This window comes from Xyrauchen texanus, chromosome 17 (assembly GCF_025860055.1).
Source record: "Xyrauchen texanus isolate HMW12.3.18 chromosome 17, RBS_HiC_50CHRs, whole genome shotgun sequence".
Taxonomy (NCBI): domain Eukaryota; kingdom Metazoa; phylum Chordata; class Actinopteri; order Cypriniformes; family Catostomidae; genus Xyrauchen; species Xyrauchen texanus.
Genome location: NC_068292.1, coordinates 11522801 through 11542914, shown reverse-complemented (window position 1 = coordinate 11542914; position 20114 = coordinate 11522801). Strand labels below are relative to the sequence as shown.

Genomic DNA, 20114 nt, shown 5'->3' with positions numbered 1-20114 from the left:
CTTCTTAACTGTTTTATGGCGGTTGGCAAACCAGAATTGGTGCAACCTATTGGTATGGAGAGTGGAGCATTGACGCTATGGTAAATAAGTAAATAATTATAATAATAATAAAAACCTGTTCTTAAATAAAGTTTTTCAATTTTTTGTCCTTCAAATATATTAGTAAAATGTCTATACTCTTCCATCCTTAATAGGCTTTTCAGTGAAAGCTGAGTAATATGGATTTCATTGCATAAGTTGTTTTCTTTCATTCTTATATGACTTACATCCCAGCTAACACACAAATTATTCCGTATTTTTGGTAATTTCATGACTTACTAACTGGTAACGTAGCTAGGCCTACAACGTCGCAGGCCCGTAAATTCATTACCATTAAATGACCAATTCACAAAGTCGCAATTACGTGCTATTGATGTTGTAAGATAACCAAGAACGTTCCGGTTACGTAAAATATTCGTAATATTTTGGTAATTTCATTACTTATTGGCAACGTAACTACAACGTCGCAGGCCCGTAATTTCATTACCATTAAATGACCAATTCACAACGTTGTCATTACTGGCTCTTGTTGCAAGGTAACCAAGAACGTTCCAGTTACGTAATATATTCGTAATTTTGTGTGCAATTGTCTGACTTACTGGCAATGAGACTGCAATGTCCCAGGCCCGTAGTTTTACCACCTTTCACGTAATAACTCAAGACAAATTGCATTTGTTTGTTTGTTTTTGTTGCTGTAGCAGTTGCATAACACCAAGTGTTGTACATCTGGAAGACAGTTACATTTTACAAGAAGGGGTCATATGAAATAAAATGTTAATATTAATGTATTTCATGTTTTGTATCCGTGTGCTTTACTGTCTCAGATTATTAATTATTTGGACATTACATTTTTTAATTCTCTGCAACAGAATACAAACCACAATTTGGGAGCCTGACATTGTCCTCTGGATAAAGACAACACACACACACAGATATATATAAACTTTATGAAGGCACTTTATTTAGACCAGGATACACAATTTCTGTATCAAACAGGCTTCTTAAAGGTTGCAATATATTTATCACTTGATATGATCCATATATTAATTTGCTACAGTTGTGTAATGCTTTGTAGTAACTTGTAAAAAAAAAAAAAATGGCCAACTTAACCCCCTAGTCTGACCTAAATTTAGGCAATGTATATGATCTTCACACGTAAGAGTGCCCACTGACATTTTTTTGCATTCCCCCACACATTAACTTTGTGTGAGGGAACAAAGTTGTCTTTGACATTAACTGTCAGGGAAACAGTAGGACATTTAATGATAACAAGGCAGTAAGTGTACTGTATGATATGACATTTTGAAAAGGAACAAATGCACAATATTGCTATGCACACTTCAATTTTTGATATTAATTCATTAAGGGATACACTTTATTTATTGCAGGATCCGTACATTAATGCGCGCACGCAGCACAGTCTGCGCATGCGCATTGTCTTGTGATGTTAGAGACATCTAAGAGATGTTAAAAAGTGGGAGGCACATATACAAAGTGTTGTAATTCCTACACCTTTCACCTGATTTGGATGTAAATACCCTCAAATTAAAGCTGGGAGTCTGCAGTTGAAGCACATCTTGTTCATTTCATTTCAAATCCATTGTGGTGGTGTATAGAGCCATTGTGTCGATTTCCCAATATTTATGGACCTGACTATACAGACGTGTATGTATGTGTGCTTACACTAACCACAGTTTGGTCTTTCAACTGTTTTTTGTTTTGTTTGTTTTTTTATTTAATTAAATTTTTTTCAAAATATATTCACATTTAATTTTACTTTCACAGAAATCCCATCTCTCCTTCTGGCTACAGAGCATTTAGGGAGGTTAGAATTGTTTTACATAATATAAAGCACAGTTACTAATGACAATGTTCCACATTTCCTTGCCTTTTTAAACTCAAGATCTTTAGAGTTTTTTGGTTGCTCAGTAGTAATATTTCTGCCTATTTATTTCAGCCCATGATTTCAAATGCAGATGTCCCTGAAATAAGATTTAAATCTAAATCATTCATTTGTTTGTCATTATCATTATCATTATTATTATTATTGTTGTTGTTGTTGTTTTTTGTGCAGTTTACAATAGCTTGTGGAATCTGTTGCAGATGTTCATGATGTACATTTTACATGTTGTTCATATCTATGAACATATGATATAGATGTTATTTTAAAAAACAAAAAAAACTTGTGCATTGTACCCAGGACCACAATCACGAACGGATGGAGGGGGGGGTTACCAACTTGCACTGGGCCCCGCACCATGCTTGTGACGTCCCTGATTGTTCTTGTACACTGCATCTTAACAAGGAATAGTCTGCTTTGTAAATGTTTTTCTGATGTACAGAAACTGATGTGACTTCTTTCTAATATATTAATTTCTCTCTTACAGATGTCAAAGATTCCATCTCATGTTCCTATCTCACATGCTCCTAAAGTAAGTATTAGCTGCTTTTTATGTAATGTCTGTGCCACATGCTATTATGTCACATACAAAGCATAACTATTCAAATAATGACTGTTTTCTTGAGATCATTAGATAAACTTATTTTGTAACAACAATTGTCCAGTACTATTGCTAACATATATCCACTTACTGTATTAATTTTAGCCTTTGGAATCAAATGCAGATTTCTTTGATGTAAGTTATGCATTTTTAACTATTGTATTTATTATAAATATACTTGTACAAGTTAGGAACATTATTCATAGCATCATAGTGATTTGAACATGACTGTGGTAGATAAAGAATAGTTCACCTAAAATAGATATTCTCATCATTTACTCACCCTTGTGTTGTTTCAAGTTTGTATGACTATGACGAAATGACAAAATCACATGTACATAAGTATTCACAGCCTTTGCTCAATACTTTGTTGAAGCACCTTTGGCACCAATTACAGGCTCAAGTCTTTTTGAGTATGATGCTACAAGCTTGGCACACCTATTTTTGGGCAGTTTCTCCCATTCTTCTTTGCAGGACTTCTCAAGCTCCATCAGGTTGGATGGGGAGCGTCGGTGCACAGCCATTTTCAGATCTCTCCAGAGATGTTCAATCAGGTTCAAGTCTGGGCTCTGGCTGGGCCACTCAAGGACATTCACAGAGTTGTCCCGTAGCTCCAGTCTGAGGTCCAGAGCAGGTTTTCATCAAGGATGTCTCTGTACAGTGGAAACAGGATGCACCTGAGCTCAATTTTGAGTGTCATGGCAAAGGTTGTGAATACTTATGTGCATGTGATTTTTTTTCGTTTTTTATTTTTAGTAAATTTGCAAAGATTTCAAACAACCTTCTTTCATGTTGTCATTATGGGGTATTATTTGCAGAATTTTGAGGAAAATAATGAATTGAATCCATTTTGTAATAAGGTTGTAACATAACATAAAATGTGGAAAAAGTGAAGCACTGTGAATACTTTCCGGAAGCACTGTAGACATACATTCCTAGTGCTTAACACATGCACAGAGCACTAGGTAGAACCAGGAAGTTATTTAATTAATCATGATCATGAGGTTGATTGCTGATGTCAAGATTTATAGTAGAGGAATGTTTTGGTCTGTTCTCACCCAAAATCATGAAGACATTTGCTTCAGAACACGTTTATTAAAGTACTGGTGTCTTATGGTTACAATTAAGCTTTTTCTGTCTTTTTCAGAACATGAAACTCCTATTCACTTGCATTTTATGGGTGTATTCACGGCATACATCCATCAAAATATAAGTCACATGACTTACAAGCAGTAATGTTTAGATAGTTGGGCAAAGTTCTGATATTCTGATACTTCTACAAAGATTTTATGATGCTCAGTGTTATGTGTATTGTTTTTAATCTATCAATATTCTGCTTCACAGGTGCCAAAGACTCCATCCAAGGCTTCTCTGTCTGGTTCTGCCAAAGTAAGTATTTTGTTTTCACCTTGCAAAAATACCTGGTGCAGTTACATTAGTGTCATTGCTTTGTTAATTCTTAATAAAGTGTGTAAATGTTTGTAGGTAAGCTCTTCCTTTCCATTATAATTTACCAGCAACAGTCTGTCTGTAAAAACATTTTATTTTTTTTGTCATTTTTACCTTTATTAGTGTTGCAGTGATGCTAATTATGTAAGTACTTTTTGCTGAGGATTTAGGTCTGTATACAGATTTGTTATGCATTTCTGGGATGGGTGAAATGGCTGAATAAAAACTTAAATTAGTTTTAAATAATTTATTTGAAAAAAATGTATATTGTAAATCTCTTTTTATGTGATCACAACCACAGGTTGAGTTAGCACATGGCACAGGTATAAAAATTCTAAAGCATCAATGGACTTCTGCCCTGCAGACCCAAACAGCCACTTCAATGGTACATGTTCTTTTAATGGTCTCCTTCCCACTGGAGATTCTGATCCACAGCAATTTGAAAGGTAAACAGTTTCGAAGGCCAGGTCATATTCTTAGATATTAATCTTGAGTAGTTTAAAAAAAGGCTAATTCTACCTTTCCTTCATTATTTTTTTACTGTCCAAAACATACCCATGAAAATATCTTTCAAATCCAGCATACCTATAGTTATTTTTCTTCAGTTCCACTGTTAAGGTGAACAAAAATATTTGGACATTTAAAACTAGTTTGAAGACAATGGTGCATGCCCTCTGTACCCTATTCAAATGTTCATGTGTCGTGTATTGTCTTTTGTAGGAGAAACGAGTAAAACTGACTGTGGTGCAGAGAGAAGGAATGCCCTTGACAAGGACAGCAATATATGGTAAGTCAAGAGTTGCTGTGCGTCCAAAATCACATACTGTTAGAGTAGGTACATTTGTATTTGAATTTACTTCACAACCATTAAAAAAGTATGTTCTATATGAATAAAACAATTTATTTTTTATTTTTTATTTATTTAAATACTATGAATTCGGACATACTACCATGTTGGCATACTGTTTTTCGAATACTGTATAGTAGAGAAGTATTTGATTTTGGATACAGAGTTGGTGAAAGGAAATTTTACAAGAAAAATTAAGTTAAAGGATTAGTTCAGCCCAAAAATTAAAACAATTTCATAATTTACTCACCCTCATGTTGTTCCAAACCTGTAAGACTTTAGTTCATCTTCAAAAACACAAATAAAGATTGAAAAATTTACTTTTTGAAGTGTTAAATTGGTAGTTAATTTGGCGTGGACTGTCAATGGAGGGACAGAAATCTCTCAAATTTCATTAAAATATCTTAATTTGTGTTTAGAAGATGAATGAAAGTTTTATGGGTTTGGAACAACACGAGGACGAGTAATTAATGACAGAATTTTCATTTTTGAGTGAACCATCCCGTTAAAATATTGCTGTGATTTTTGTCTCTTACAGTGGCAGTGAAGAAGTTTCCCAATGTGTCCAGAGGAGCTTTGGGGTGTCCAGAGGAGCTTTGGGGTTTGCAGTGAATTCTAAGATGGGGGAACTGAGATGGCTTGAAAAAAAAAAAAGTACATTTTTAGAAATTTAAAGTATGTTTGTTGCTTGAATTTTATTCAAATGTGTTACATACATGTTCACGTTTTAGACATCATATAAAGATTTTCTTCAAATGTTACGTGTGTGTAATATATGTGTAGGGCAAAATATATTTTTAAATGCTTTTAAAAATATATTTAAAATATATTTTCAAAAATGCCCAAAATATTTATTTGTATAAAATGTATTTATGTAAATGTATTTTGACAAATATTTAAGCAAATATATTTTTTGGCCATTTTTTGTATATTTTGAAAAAGCCTCTACAATAGTTTTGGGCAAATGAGGACAGAAATTAGATTGGTACTGCAAGTCCGCCCATAGAATATTAATTAAGATTAAAATTACCAACTGGTTACCAACACACAACTATTGATTCACGATGTTGCCACAACGTTGCGACAACAAACAGGCATCGTCACAAAGTTACGTTGTGGCGACGAATCCAGGAATTTCACTTTTCCGGTTGTCACGACGTAACCATTTACGTTGCCACGACGAAAGATTCGTAATGTGATTACTTTGCCGTTACGTAATGGTCATGTAATTTGGCTAGCTGGGATTTTATTAGGACAAGTTCAACTGTTCAGGAAGACGCAATCTTTCCGGATTCATTTTTGCCAATACTGAAAAGTGATTTAATTAATGAGGAATGCCCAATTATGAGTCAAGATATTATGGTATCTTCTCTTCTGTTTCCATAACTTTTCCTCTCATCTCCAACAGCTCTTTGGATATTATATAAATGATGCTCCTTTATCTCTCAATCCCATTGACCTTGCCACATCCTTATTACAACCGTTTTGTTTATTTATTTTACTTCCACTTTACTCAATGAGACACTAAAGTCTATATCATTAGGTGTTACAGCTTGTTTAGCAATCTGATCAACTTCCTAATTTCCTTTGATCCCCATGCAAAATTCACATTTACATGGTGTTTGTACATAAATGTGAGTCGGCAGTGTGTGTACACAACAACCCTACAATGTTAAAAGTCCACTCACTCCTCTTTCTTATATTTCTATTAATCAAAAAGAGTGTCAAAATGAATGAATTCGTTTCTGCTCTAATGTGACGTCACATTAGAGCAGGCCTGGTCCATGACTGGTGACTGACTCCACCCTATTATCCTCCCCTGAGTGATCTACACACAGTCCGCCATTTTTTTATGAGCTGGAGCAAATACAGTGAGAAGAATAATGTCTCAGCTTCGTAAGCATCATAAGTGTTCTGTTGTTGGCTGTAAAAGTGAATATAAGAGTCTTCATGTACTCCCAGTATCAGAGCCACTGAAGACACAGTGGACAAGTTTTGTTTTTGAAGGAAATGTGCCCCAAAACATAAAATAATTAGTGTATGTATGTTTGTGGAAATCATTTACACCGGACTGCTTTGTGAATGAGTGTCAATATAAAGCAGGATTTTCAAAATGTTTTATTCTCAAGCATGGATCAGTAGCCTTCCAACTATTCATGTTCCAGCTTTATATCCTGAAGATGTAAGTAACACACTTTATATTTTGTGAATGTTTGCAAATCGCCTTACCGAATGTGCTTGTTAGCTGCTTCCACAGCTAATGCAGCTAAAGATACCATCATCTCTGATTGTATTCACGGAGACCAGAGCAATGTCGTTATTTTTTATTTTTAACCCGAAAACTTTTACTGTCAGTTACCATTGTCTCTGATTGGGCCGCGATAAGCTAAAATGAGCCGCCGCATTATGCAGAATGAACCACAAAACGGCGCCGCGATATGCAGAAAAGGACAGTGAACCCCCCCATTTACATTTACATTTATGCATTTGGCAGACGCTTTTATCCAAAGTCTGTATATTACATCTTGTAAAAAGGGGCATAATAGGTCTCCTTTAACACATTTATACCTTTCTTGCTTTTGCTATAATTCTTTGGATGTGTGTGGCAAATGTTAATTTACAATCCATCTAAATCCCTAGAAATCTGATTACTGATGTTTGCTCTAACTCTTGATCATACAGCTTCAATTTAACAGAGTGAGTTTTCTTCTTTTTTGGTCTTTTCCACTAACAGCTTAACATGATAGACTTCACAGTCCGCGGACGGGCCCTTAAATGTACAAAATAAAAGTATGCGATAAACAAAACTGCTGTGTGTTACATTGGTACACATGCCACATATCTTTGAAAAGCTACATTTCTTGATTTTCTATTGATATAAACCATTTTAAGATACAATCACAACAGCAGGTACAATCTATATCTTTGTCAGACCACCAACATATAAACAACCAATAACAAAATTTAGGCAACTCACCTATGAAGCATCATAGTAGTCCACTGATCCATAACTTCACGACAAAAACGGTGTTGTTTCATTGTCAAATGTCCAAATGATCAAATCAATTAAAATGTTTAGTCCAAATCACATTATTACATCAATAAATATCCACAGACTCTTGTTGCATCATTTCAAAGCACCTGGCAGCTGTACCTAAACTTTCACATATTATCGGTAATAACTTCAGTTCAGATGTAAACATTTCCTATATCCGGTATCAAAATGGAAGCACGCACTCTGACCTTTTGATTGACACCTCATTTGACCCAATAGGAGCTTCCATGTCCTGTCCAAAGCCTTCAATACCCAACCACAGTCTGTGTCGAATGTAAGGGCATACCCACTTTCCTTTGTTTACTGATCAAACCAATTACATCGAAGAGTGGAAATGACTGACGCATCGTATAGCCAATGAAATTCTGAAAACAGTGATATGCGGCTTTAGTGGGACGATTAGAGCATGGTTCTGTAATGAGTGTGCGCAAAATTGCCTTGCCATTACCCAGTGTTTTGTGCATCCGTGTGTAAAACCATTGGAGTGTTGTTTTGGAACTGTTTACACATTTGGCGATTTAAATATGGTGAAACGGACGCGAAAAACAGGATTTTCACCCCAGGATGTGATATAAGAAGGCATTCATTGTGAAAATTCTGAGTTTGGAGATGAAATTTCTGAAAACAATACGGATGATTCGGAGGCAGAGGAAATGTTTATGGAGAGATGAGACATTGCTCTGGACAAGTAAGTGTTTTCTTGTGTTTTATAACATATATTACTGTGTATTCCGCATAAATAAGCTTTAGTTTGAATAATGAATACACATTTTGTAATTACCCTTTGTTGTGTGTTTCCTCAGTGAGTGTTTGAACCGTTTGTGCGTGTGTGAGGTTTTAGTTCATTGTTTGTTTCAGATCTATTGACATGCTATATAGATGGTTTGTATATTTACTGTAAATATATATTTATATATATATATATATAAATGGACGCGAAATATATATATATAAATCAATCAATAAATATAAGTTGAAAATAAGAATATATGTTGTGTTTGAGAGTCTATTTGTTACAATGCTGAATTCATGGGGGGAGGTGTAGGCCCATCTATTTGTTACAATGCTGAATTCATGGGGGGAGGTGTAGGCCCATCTATTTGTTACAATGCTGAATTCATGGGGGGAGGTGTAGGCCCATCTATTTGTTACAATGCTGAATTCATGGGGGGAGGTGTAGGCCCATCTATTTGTTCCATAGTACATTGGCAAAATATACAGTATTTACATACAATAATACATATTTACACACTCGAAAAAAAAGAAAAAAAAAATATATATATATATATATATATATATATATATATATATATATATATAGAATACAGAAAAGATGGAAAAGTTGTGTCTAGCTTTGTAAATTACATTTATTTATTCTCCCCCACTCAGCAAGTGGCCACATAAAGTGGAGCAGCAGGACAGCACCTCATCAAGAGAGGAGGGCTTTCAGAGAGACCCTTGCTGAGGAGCTGGCAGAGTTGGGGTCTCACTCCACAGCCAGACCCGTATCTCCTGCTCCACGAAGAGCACATCACAGGCTGTTGCACATCACCAAATCTTGCACCGCTGGTTGTCTGAAGTGCAGGCAGTGTCATGCAAAGACACCAGTGAAGTACTCTTCCTGTGATGTGCCTTTGTGCTTTGTACCCAAATGTGACTGCTACAATGACTGGCATGTTGCTAGAAACATGTACAATTTTATAATGGTTTGTAAATACTTTGTGTAAAAATTCATGTAAATAGTTTGTTGTGTATTTTTTATATAAACAAATTGTCCACCATAGCACTAGATTTGACTCTTTTATATGCACAACATTTAGTTTCAAGAAGGGAAAAGGCACTCTAATGTGTTTATGCATCAGTTACTCTGTGTCAGCAAAACTAATAGTGGATCTGGATATGGAATATGATAGCTCTAAGTGTCATCTTTCATTAGAGCCCAAAATTATGACTGTACGTTGAAGCGTTCAAAAGTAGGAGCCTTTTTGTCCTAGGTTACCAAAGCACTTTTGTAAAACGCCTGGGTGTACCCTTAGAAAAACATGTGTAAAATATTCATTTTTTATGGTATTGTTATAAAATTTGAACTTGGACTAGGTAACGCAAATTTCAGGCAGAAAAACAAACTTCTATTTCATTGTGTTCAAACTTCTATTACTCAAAATCAATAGCACTTACAGTAATTGTGACTACTGGGGAAAAAACTTCAGAGTGTCCCCTTTCAAATGTGACCAAAACCATGCATGAACTCAAAAAGGTTCAAGAACAGCTTTAAATTTACTTTGGGTATGCCTTGATTAGGCGTTTTAGGCTAATTTTACAGGATTGGGAACTCCAATTATTTGCCCAGTCCTCTACTTCTTTAATTGCTGTCAGCATCCTTTTCACCACACTGTTGTTTATGACACAGGAGAAATGTTATACAGAAGCTGAATTTTATTTGCTATAGATTTTCAGAGTGCCGTGAGAACGGCGTTTGCAGGCCAGGTGACCCAGAGACAAAGGAAATCGCTCTTTTATTGAGAATGTGGTGACAAATTAAATAACTTCATATAAAGATTCTCCTCCTGGCCTTCCACCAGGGGACGGAGTGGTCTGCTTACGGAGCGAGCGTCTCAAGAACGCCTGGGAGCCTTCCGGGTGCACTTCCTGCGGGGTGCTTGACGCTGGGGCTGAGAGCTGGGCCCGGGTTGAGGCGGAGCACGTTTTCTAGCCACAGGGGGACGCCCTCAGCGGGGCAGGATGTGTGAGATGGCCTCCGTCTGTTTTTACACCGCTGAGGACTGCTGGGCGGAGTTGTTGACGGAGTTGGAGACAGGGGCGTTCGAGAAAGCGTGCTTTGTCTACCTCCCATATTTCGACCAGGTCCAGTACATAGATCACGTTTCTGGACCACAAGGGTGGCCATCGCCCGTTCGAGTGCCGGGGCTTCTGACCTTCGTGGCCCGGGGGGGCGCGATCGGTCATTGAGTGCAGTTCCTGCAGCACATCAAGAACAGGACTACCCAAGTGCAAGTTTTGAAGTGCCTTGGCCTGGTGTTGGTTGCAGGAGGGGCCATGGCATGCAGGGCAGAAGCGGTCTGGGACAGCTCCACTGTCGAGGGTAGTGAGAGTGGAGGAGTGAGGAAGCCGGCGGCTTACTCAACTCGTAATGCACGTCCGGGAAGAAAGGAACTGAGGGGGCACTGCTGTGAGCGGCACACATGCCGTAGAACCAATCAAGTAGCCGTGAGGGGGTGGACGGGGTTTTCCGGTCCAGCCTTGCGGTACCTGGGAAAGCATAGCGGACCTCTGTGCGTCAGGCACAGACTGGGCAAGCAGACCCGAAGGTGGCGGCCCTGGCGAGTCATCAGCATCAGACGCCGCTGTTATGCTCTCCGATTCATCGGCGGTGTCGTCATCGAACGGAGGTTATGACAGTAACTGAGATGTGTTTGCAACAAAAACGAAAACCAAAATACGTATTTCAGATGAACTGCCCAGGTTTTGAGTAGATTCAGTTATATTCATCTTGCGTCTGACTCTTTATACAAGCTAAATAAACTTCTCGTCTGAAAGGCCCATTTGCGCTGCACGTTAAAAGCCTGGTTTGTGCGTGATGTGGTGCGAGCATCACAGCACATCACAGACGTAGGATAAGATAGCAAGAGCGGAATACTTACAAACTGGAAATGGGACTTTCCTCTACATCACAGCACGGATGACAAAATGTATGTTACCCATTCTACTGAGATTTTAGTATTTTAATAGTTTTAAGCACTGTGGAGGAAATCAAACCTCTTGAGGCAGCTCTGAAAGCACTGAGGAGGAAAAGAGAAGCTACGTTTTTCAAATTACACAGTACCCTAACAAAAATGTATAATACATTTACAGCAGTAAAAGTAACTGTGGTATTTTGATATAAAATGCATAAATGTGTTATTGTTTTATATTAAAGGAGACCTATTATGGCCCTTTTTACAAGATGTAATATATGTCTCAGGTGTCCCCAGAATGTGTCTGTGAAGTTTCAGCTTAAAATACCCCACAGATCATTTATTATATCATGTTATAAATGTCTCTTTTTGAGTGGAATCAAAAACACGCCGATTTTGTGTGTGTCTCTTTAAATGCAAATGAGCTACTGCTCCCCGCCCCCTTTCAGGAAATGGGCTGTGTCTTTACAGCTTGTACTTCAGATATTACAGCAACAACAAATCAGAACTAATATGACTGACAGCGGAAATGCCGGATTTTAGCCATATATGTATGAACCAGAGTCGGACACTGATGAAGGAGAGACTCCGGCAGAAGTCACAACTGTGAGAATGAACCAGGACATTTCTGAAAGGTTAATTGACACTACACAGCTGTGGTGAGTCAGTCTGGCAACAAACATCCCTCGTGGTACTGATATGTTGTGCAGATGTGCAAGTAAACATTCCACTTTTAGTACAACTACAGCTAGTCTTATGTTCACAGAAAACATACATTGTTTTCAAAAAGACAATCACCTTACTGTATTGTGCATAATAAAGGTGCAGTTATGAATTAAGACAGTAAGCTAAAAATAACGACATAGCTCTGGTCTCTGTGAATACAATTAGAGACAATGGTAACTTTAGCTTTAGCTGGAACATGAACAGTTGGTACTGATCCATGCTTGAGAATCAAAGTTTTTTGAAAATCCTGCTTTATATTGACACTCATTCACAAATCACAGTCCAATGTAAAATGATTTGCACATTGTAACATACACAAATTTTTGTATGTTTTGGGGCACATTTCCTTCAAAAACAAAACTTGTCCACTGCATCTTCAGTGGCTCTGATGCTGGGAGTACATGAAGACTCATATGTTTACTTTTACAGCCAACAACATAACACTTACGAAGCTGAGATATCTGCTCCAGCGCAGAAAAAAATGCCGGACAGTTTGTAGATCACTCAGGGGAAGATCTTTGAATAATCTTTTACAACTGTGGCAGTTGTAGGTAACGTTTTTAAATTTGTTTAGGCTTCTATTTTTTCACAACATATACTATAATGTATTGTTTGTATTTAAAAAAAAAAAAAAAAGTTTTTTTAAGACAGACAATCTACAGTGCATTGACCTAAACACAGTAATGAGAAGACATCGAAGGCCTTACATAATTATAGCATTGCACTGTAAATAAAAAGGAAAGTGCATTACAGACTTTAAAGTTTGGATCTCCTTATGGCCAAATTATGTAAAGGTATTCCTACTGTACAATATATAGGGTTGGGGAGTAAGGAAATACATGCATCGGGAATATGTATTTAAAATAAAAAATATAAGTAGCTGCATCCCTCTACAGTTACATTTTAAATCATTGATATTTAGAATACAGTTACATTCAAAAAGTATTTTGATTACTGAAGAGATTACTTTGCATTTTATTGTCATTTGTTTAATTTAATATTTAGTCCTTTCAGATGGAAAACATTTATACATATAAATGATGCGATCCAAAGTGCATTTGAACAGCGGTGAAAATATTTCATATGAAGTGTTACATTCATACGAGCAGACAGAGAAGTAAGTTTGGAGCAGAAGAAATAGAAATAAACCTTGGCATTTTATGCTAAGCTAAAATGCTTTTTCTAGCATTATACATGCACATGTTACCAGGCATGATAATAATTTCTATTTTTCTAGTAAGACCTTTGATATTAGAGCATAAAATCATATTCTTGATAATAGTTTTTTTTTATTGTTTTCCTGTAAAAATATCGATTAGATTTATCTTTACAACACTGCATAAGATATTTAGGTTTTTCAGAGAATGTATTTTTAACATGTGCATTTTGTCTTACTGTACTGGCAGAGTTTTTATAGTCAAAAAAAGTGAAAAAATCTACCAGTGCTGAAGAAGTATTTCAAAGTATTTAGAATATGTTACTGACCTTGAGTAATCTAACGGAATACGTTACAAATTACATTTTACAGCATGTATTCTGTAATCTGTAGTGGAATACATTTCAAAAGTAATCCTCTCATCCCTGGCAATATAATGTATGTTCTGTTCTGTTCGAATTATGTTAGATTAAAAAAAAATTAAATTACCCATGCATGATGAGGAAGCAATATGTTACTTGATGGTTGAATGATGAAAGGCTAGAAACTCAAATTGAATGTGGAAACAAAATAAAGATTCTGGGTTCTAGGCTGATCTGCCTTTCCTTTCTGTGTCTGGTGCCGTTTTTCCATCTTGTGTGTGCATGTATGTTTAACAGTTCACCATAACAGTTCACATCTTGTTTTGGCAAGTGTCACATGTCTGTGCACAGGTGTAGCTGAGACATTCAGTACAGTGGCTCATGCTAATTGAGTTACTCATCTGTGTCTCATTGTCTCGTGTGCATTTATTCCCTCTCTTTGTTTCAGTTCCTCACTGTTTTATCTCTGGACACATCTTCTTCTTTCCCGTCTCTACATATATTCTACGGATTTAGAAATGAATTCAGTTTTTCTATTGAGCGAATGTCCACACTTCCTTTGTGTTGTGTTTGAGTGCCAATCTCCATTTTTCTTCTCTGGAGCCTGATGCTGGTTTATATATATCCATTTCTGACTCACTCTTTCACCCAGGTATAGAAGCTACATCTATCATCAGCATCCAAATAACTGCCCTTTCTTCGTCCAGTTCTACTTCTTCATCGGTGCCCATCAAAGAGCCCTGCCTCAACCCACCTGCTCCTTAAGCTGCAGATTCCTGTTGCAGTGCTCGCTGATATTTACCCTTCAGGCTACTTCAATCCCTAATGTGGTGGTTAGAGTGCCGTTTGTTATTATGCTTGTATGTAAAAGCTGCTTGGGAGAACAAACTGCCATGATGTGCCTCGTTTCAAGCCTTCTCCAATGATTTGTGAAAGGTTTTCAACCATTCAGCACATGGCAGGGAGGCGGCTCGGTATCCAACTATCATCGAGTTCCTAGGTTTGGCATGTCAGTGTTTCTCATAGACCCGCCCATCAACATTTGTGCCAATCTCTATCGAATGACAATTTATATCATCACCACAATATATATCATCATATCACCCAGCCCTAGCTGCCCCAGAAAACAATGTTGCCCTATGAAACTGCCTATATCACATATGCTCAAAGAAGCAAATAGTTAGTTTAAGTTTATTTCATAAATTTACAGATTTAATTATAGTACACAGTAATATATTTACCTGGTTAAATAAAGGTTACTACTACTATATTGATTCTTTTAAGTAGAATAAAGCACATGGAAAGATTAAATGGATTGGTCAAGTATAATTTTTTAGCTTGAAGTCGCACAGTGTTCTGACTGGTGTGAGACTCTAACGGAAGAAATCTGAGCATCCAAGCACAACAGCAAAAAAAAATACGTTTATGAAAGCATAATACGTCATTTTGTTTTAGCATTAAAGATGTGCTTCTATTAGCCAAAGTCTGTGGCATTTTTAGGCTTGCTGATACTTTCCCCGATAACACAAAAAAAGAGTGACCCACTACTAATCACAGCTAACCTACCTACTGTTTAAGAATGATTTGGCGATATAGGAAAATATTAGGAATGGAAAATATGCATTTGTCCTTTGTTCCATCCATCTACCTGTCCTTTTCCCTAGTCACATCCTTAAGCTCGTCATGAGCTATTCCCTGGCCATCCGAGAGATATAGTTCCCCCATGCATGAAACACCTCCACAGGATGGTGTCCAGTAGGCATCCTGACCAAATGCCTAAATCAACTAAAATGCAACTCTACTCCTTGCCTCTCCTTTATGTCTGAGCTTCACACCCTATCCCCTAGTCTCAGCCCTGCCACCTGGCGAAGAAAGCTAATTTCATTCATTTGAATCCATAATCATATTCTTTTTGATACTATCGAAAGCTCATGACCAAGCTCATGACCATCAATTGCCTGCCCCATCACTCGCTGCATGTCACAGCATGATGATGCCAGCAGGACAACAATACAGAGAATTTGCAATACAGAGGCTCCCAAACAAGATACACTCTGTCCCTTGTCTGTGCTCTGAAATCCTATACATGAATATCTCAAACAGGATAGGTGACAAGGGACAACCCTGGTTGAACAGAGTTTTGTCAGAATGGTGCCAAAAAGAAAAGAATTTGTAGTTTGAGCTGACAGAATTGTTGCAGTAACTCAGATAACCCCTCTGTACAATTGTTGTGTGCAGAATAGCATCTCAGAATGCACGACACAGTGAATCTTGAAGTGAATGTTCAACAACAGCAGAAGACCATGTCGGGTTCCTTTTCTGCCAGCCAAGAACAGAAAGCTGAGGCTCCAGTGTTAGGCAAATTGTCTTGCATGGTGTAAGCTGATTGGTCCTTTGACATGTAATTGGGTAGCCAATCAGTTTGCATCTCTCTCCTTGTCTAACATTTAAATTACTCAGTGTTGCAGAAAAGACGGTTTCACTGCAGCATGCTGCAAGAGTTTTATCTCTGAAAATGCTCTCTGCTCAGATTGTAGCTGGGGCTTTTCTTCTATCAGTTTGCATGGTAAGGTCTGTTTTTGGCCATGACACTTGATAGCGCATCTTTAACAAGGTTAGCCTTAGCCAAATCTGGCTGGCAAACATCGCCATCTTAGGTCATTATATTAAATCAACTAATTTACTAAATTACTAGTTAAATTAGCTCTGGGCTTCCCTGGTCTAGGAAAACATTATGAGTTAGGTCACTAGCCATTTAAACCATTCAGGGGGGACAACTCAACCTTTTTCCCGGGCCCAGGCTTGAGGAGGGGCCTGGCTGGACTGGAGTGGGGGCTCACAGATAGGCACAAAAGCAAAAGCCGCCGGGTAGCACACCTTGATGGAATAACTGTCCACCCCCATTGGACACGTACTACTCCCAGTCCTTTTGATGGGACCGCACATTACAACAAAGTGCACCTTCAGGCTTCAATCACTCCGAACACATGTCCCACATGTGAAGCATATTTCATGGTTACAAAGCGAGATGAACATAAAAAGTTACTGCATCTCCTGATGGAAATGCAAACGGATGTGGCTGGCAATAGAATATTAAAATAAAAGTGCATATTAAAAACATAAATATACTGATGTATATTCATTGCTTTGATGACATTGCATCATTGGTAATTTGCAATAACAATGCATATCAATGCATCAATCCATAACTATAGATTCTTACAGCCGTAATGCTAACTCTGTATGTCAGTGTATTTTCTAGTAGTAGCAAGTCTCTGTATTTGCTCTGCAACAGCAGCTCTGAAGATCTAGTCCAACAAGACCAATATCCTATCAATATGATATACCCACATTAGCATGCTAAATATTTGAGAGCCTTGTCTTGACTGAAATGACCAAAGTTCAGCCAAGTAACTCTATGTGGCACAAGCTAATAGGTTCTTTGAACTTGTTATATGTTAGCCAGTTGGCTTTCTCAGGTGACATTTAAGCTAATCGGCTTGCATGGTGTGAACTGATTGGTCCTTTGATATGTAATTGGGTAGTCAAGTAACTTACATCTTTGTTAACATTTAAATTGCTCAGTTTAGCTGATAAGCCAGTTTTACCTCAGAACACTGAGTTTTTTCTCTGAAACCCATCTCCACACCAGCACCACATGTCTAGATCAAATTTACTCAGTATGTCTGCATATTTTGTAGCAGTAGCAAGTCTCTACTAGCACTGCTGCAGCAGCAACATAGCAAATCTAGTCCACCAAAACCAATATCCTATCAATGTCATATTCACATAAACCTGCTAAATCTTGGAGAGAGTTGTCATGACTGAAAAATATACTGTATATGTTGTAACAAAAGTCCAATTACAAAACACAACTTGAATAAGCTGGTCCTCCCAATCACTCCAGGTCTCTCTGTCTTAGCCAACATAACTATGGAGTTTCCAGATGTCACCCTTTCCAGAGCTAAACTTAGGGTCTCCAATATGGAGACTATATGAGTTTGTCTATATGAAGAAGGCCAACAAAACTACTTAGGTATGAAACCTTATTAAGTTTTTACATTGAAGTCAAAAAGATTAGAGTCTGTAGTTTCATACGATATACCATTTTTACAATTTGAGTGATTTATTGTGAATCAACATGCTGCTAAACACAATGTACACCATGTTTCCATCCAAGGGTTTTTTGCGACAAAATGTTTACCGATATAGCTAATGGAAATTATAACAAAAATTTGTGTCAAAAACAAATTTGTGCTAAAAAAGTGTCAACATAATATTTTTTTCGTTTAACTCTAGCTCATAAACTGGTTTGGAAACACGTTTTGACAAGACAATTGGCATTATTGCAAAAATTTGTGTCACATGACAGAATTTACTCTAATCATTAGCCTGTGTTATTCATGACAACAGTATACATAATCGAAAGCCAATTTATTGTATGTGAAGCATTACTAGCACTATTATAGATTGGTCTTTTCGATAAAGCAAAACTTATGCGACAAAGTGTTTTTTAAGCATGTCATTTTTATAGATAAAAGGCCATTTGAAAAGAAACAAGCAGAACACGACAAATTTTGCAAAAAATTGTTTACGCATTTTCACTTTATCAATAACAAAACAGCGGGAACTTGGTACTTTTGTGCGATTTTTCCTGAGAAATCCTATAGATTTCAGAGGATTAATATGGAGTTAGGATGATGAGACCAGTGCAGACAGCACACTGGAGGCTAAGTGATTCACTTTATAGGGGGCAACTGAGCATCCTATAGCTTTCATATGCAACTAAGTTCATTCAGTCCTAAAATCTGACCAAAAGTTCAGTTTCAGGCTGCAGATGATGTTTGGACCACTCAACATGTTTGGCAGACAGGTAGCAATGGTAATCAGTACATACAGTATATTCAGAATTTATAAAGCTACATTTTTATTTTAACATTTAAAATTTCCCTTTTATATTGAATGTTTATTTGGTGCTACTAGTTACAAATCGAAAAGGGAAATGGAAAATGCACACTGCAGTGATCCTCGGGTGTTAATTTTAATGCAAGTGGTCTGATTGATATGGAATGCTTTGGTGCACATTGGAATTGCGTTATTTTTGTAATGGTGGTGTTTCCCTCTTCATAAATACGCCTAAAATTTGCTTAATTATGTCAATTATGTTCATCCCTGTGTAAATAGGATCTGCCACACAGGGCAGCTATTTGCACCTCAATAGTCTGGTGGATCCAGAGAAATATATGGAAAACCAATCAATAGGTGTTGCAGCAGTGGCGTGGAATGTAAGGTCAGTGTGTGAATGTATTGTTGTCCTAGCGGTTTGCATCTGCGTTTTGTCACCCTTTTTTTCCCATCCAATTTCCTGCTCCCTATCTGTCACTCACTTGAAGTTGTGTCAAAGTAGTGACACTAGAGGTCGCTCTTGGGAGCCCCAAACACCTTTGATCTTTGAGAAAAGTGCAGAGAAGCCTAAACAGTTTAGTTCCTGGTTGCGGTCGCTACCTCTCCGCCTCTGATGGCCACGATCGCTGTCTCACCTGCATGGGCCGCACCCACGCTGAGACCGCATTTGTGGATGGATCATGTTCTCACTGCGAGAACATGACCATGGCAACATTGCGGTCACGGCTTTCCTTCTTCAGAGGGAAAAGCACTCCAGCTGCTCCCCGCCCAAGCAGCTCACCCTTCTACGAGGTGAGTTTAATGTCGCATTCAGGGCTCAGGAACAGGGTGAGCTCTCGATCGCAGCATCAGAGAGCAGGCTGATCCAGTTGGAAGCAAAGGACTCGACTTAGATCCCACCTTCTGGTGTGGTCGCCCTGTCTGAGGCCAACGCGTAGCTGGTGGCCATGTTTGCCAAGCGGCCACAAGCTTCAGACCTCTCATTCTTCCCGGAGGTGCACAAGGAGCTTTGTTATGAGATTTGTAAGGAGCACATCCACTGGGTTTTGTTCTTTTAGATCATAATAGTGGTCATTGTTTTCAAAATTCAAATTATATTGACACTCATCCTGACCATCAAATGTAAAGAGCATTTTAATTTAATCGTTGTTTGCTTCTTTCACCCCTGGAGTATAGTCCTGAATTAAGTGAAAAATACTGTAGTTATTTTTTCAAATTGAGATCCCGAAAAGACTTCGTGACAATGACCATGATGTCCACCCAGTCTAAAATGACTTCTGCACCGACACAGTCTTGCATATCCCTGCTACCCCTTTTGTCAGGACAGTTCTGATTTGTTTTCTGTGCTATAGGTATGTTCACAATGTGTAATTGCAGTC

The 20114-nt window shown here is 37.7% G+C and overlaps 1 protein-coding gene across 1 annotated transcript; it reads left to right on the top strand.

The window, feature by feature from the left end:
* The first annotated feature begins 22 nt into the window (after positions 1 to 22).
* Positions 23 to 19628, top strand: LOC127657617 (uncharacterized). Its single transcript, XM_052146493.1, has 10 exons — positions 23 to 80; positions 2427 to 2471; positions 2646 to 2675; positions 3885 to 3929; positions 4113 to 4133; positions 4291 to 4435; positions 4710 to 4776; positions 5375 to 5490; positions 19015 to 19115; positions 19476 to 19628. Exons 1-10 carry the CDS (start codon positions 78 to 80, stop codon positions 19626 to 19628), a joined length of 726 nt encoding a protein of 241 aa, XP_052002453.1. The 5' UTR covers positions 23 to 77.
* The last annotated feature ends 486 nt before the right edge of the window (positions 19629 to 20114 follow it).

Coding starts and splice junctions, on each gene's coding strand:
- LOC127657617 (XM_052146493.1), top strand. Junction 2,472..2,645: donor CTATCTCACATGCTCCTAAA/GTAAGTATTAGC, acceptor TATTAATTTTAG/CCTTTGGAATCAAATGCAGA. Junction 5,491..19,014: donor ATGGCTTGAAAAAAAAAAAA/GTACATTTTTAG, acceptor CTGTGTAAATAG/GATCTGCCACACAGGGCAGC.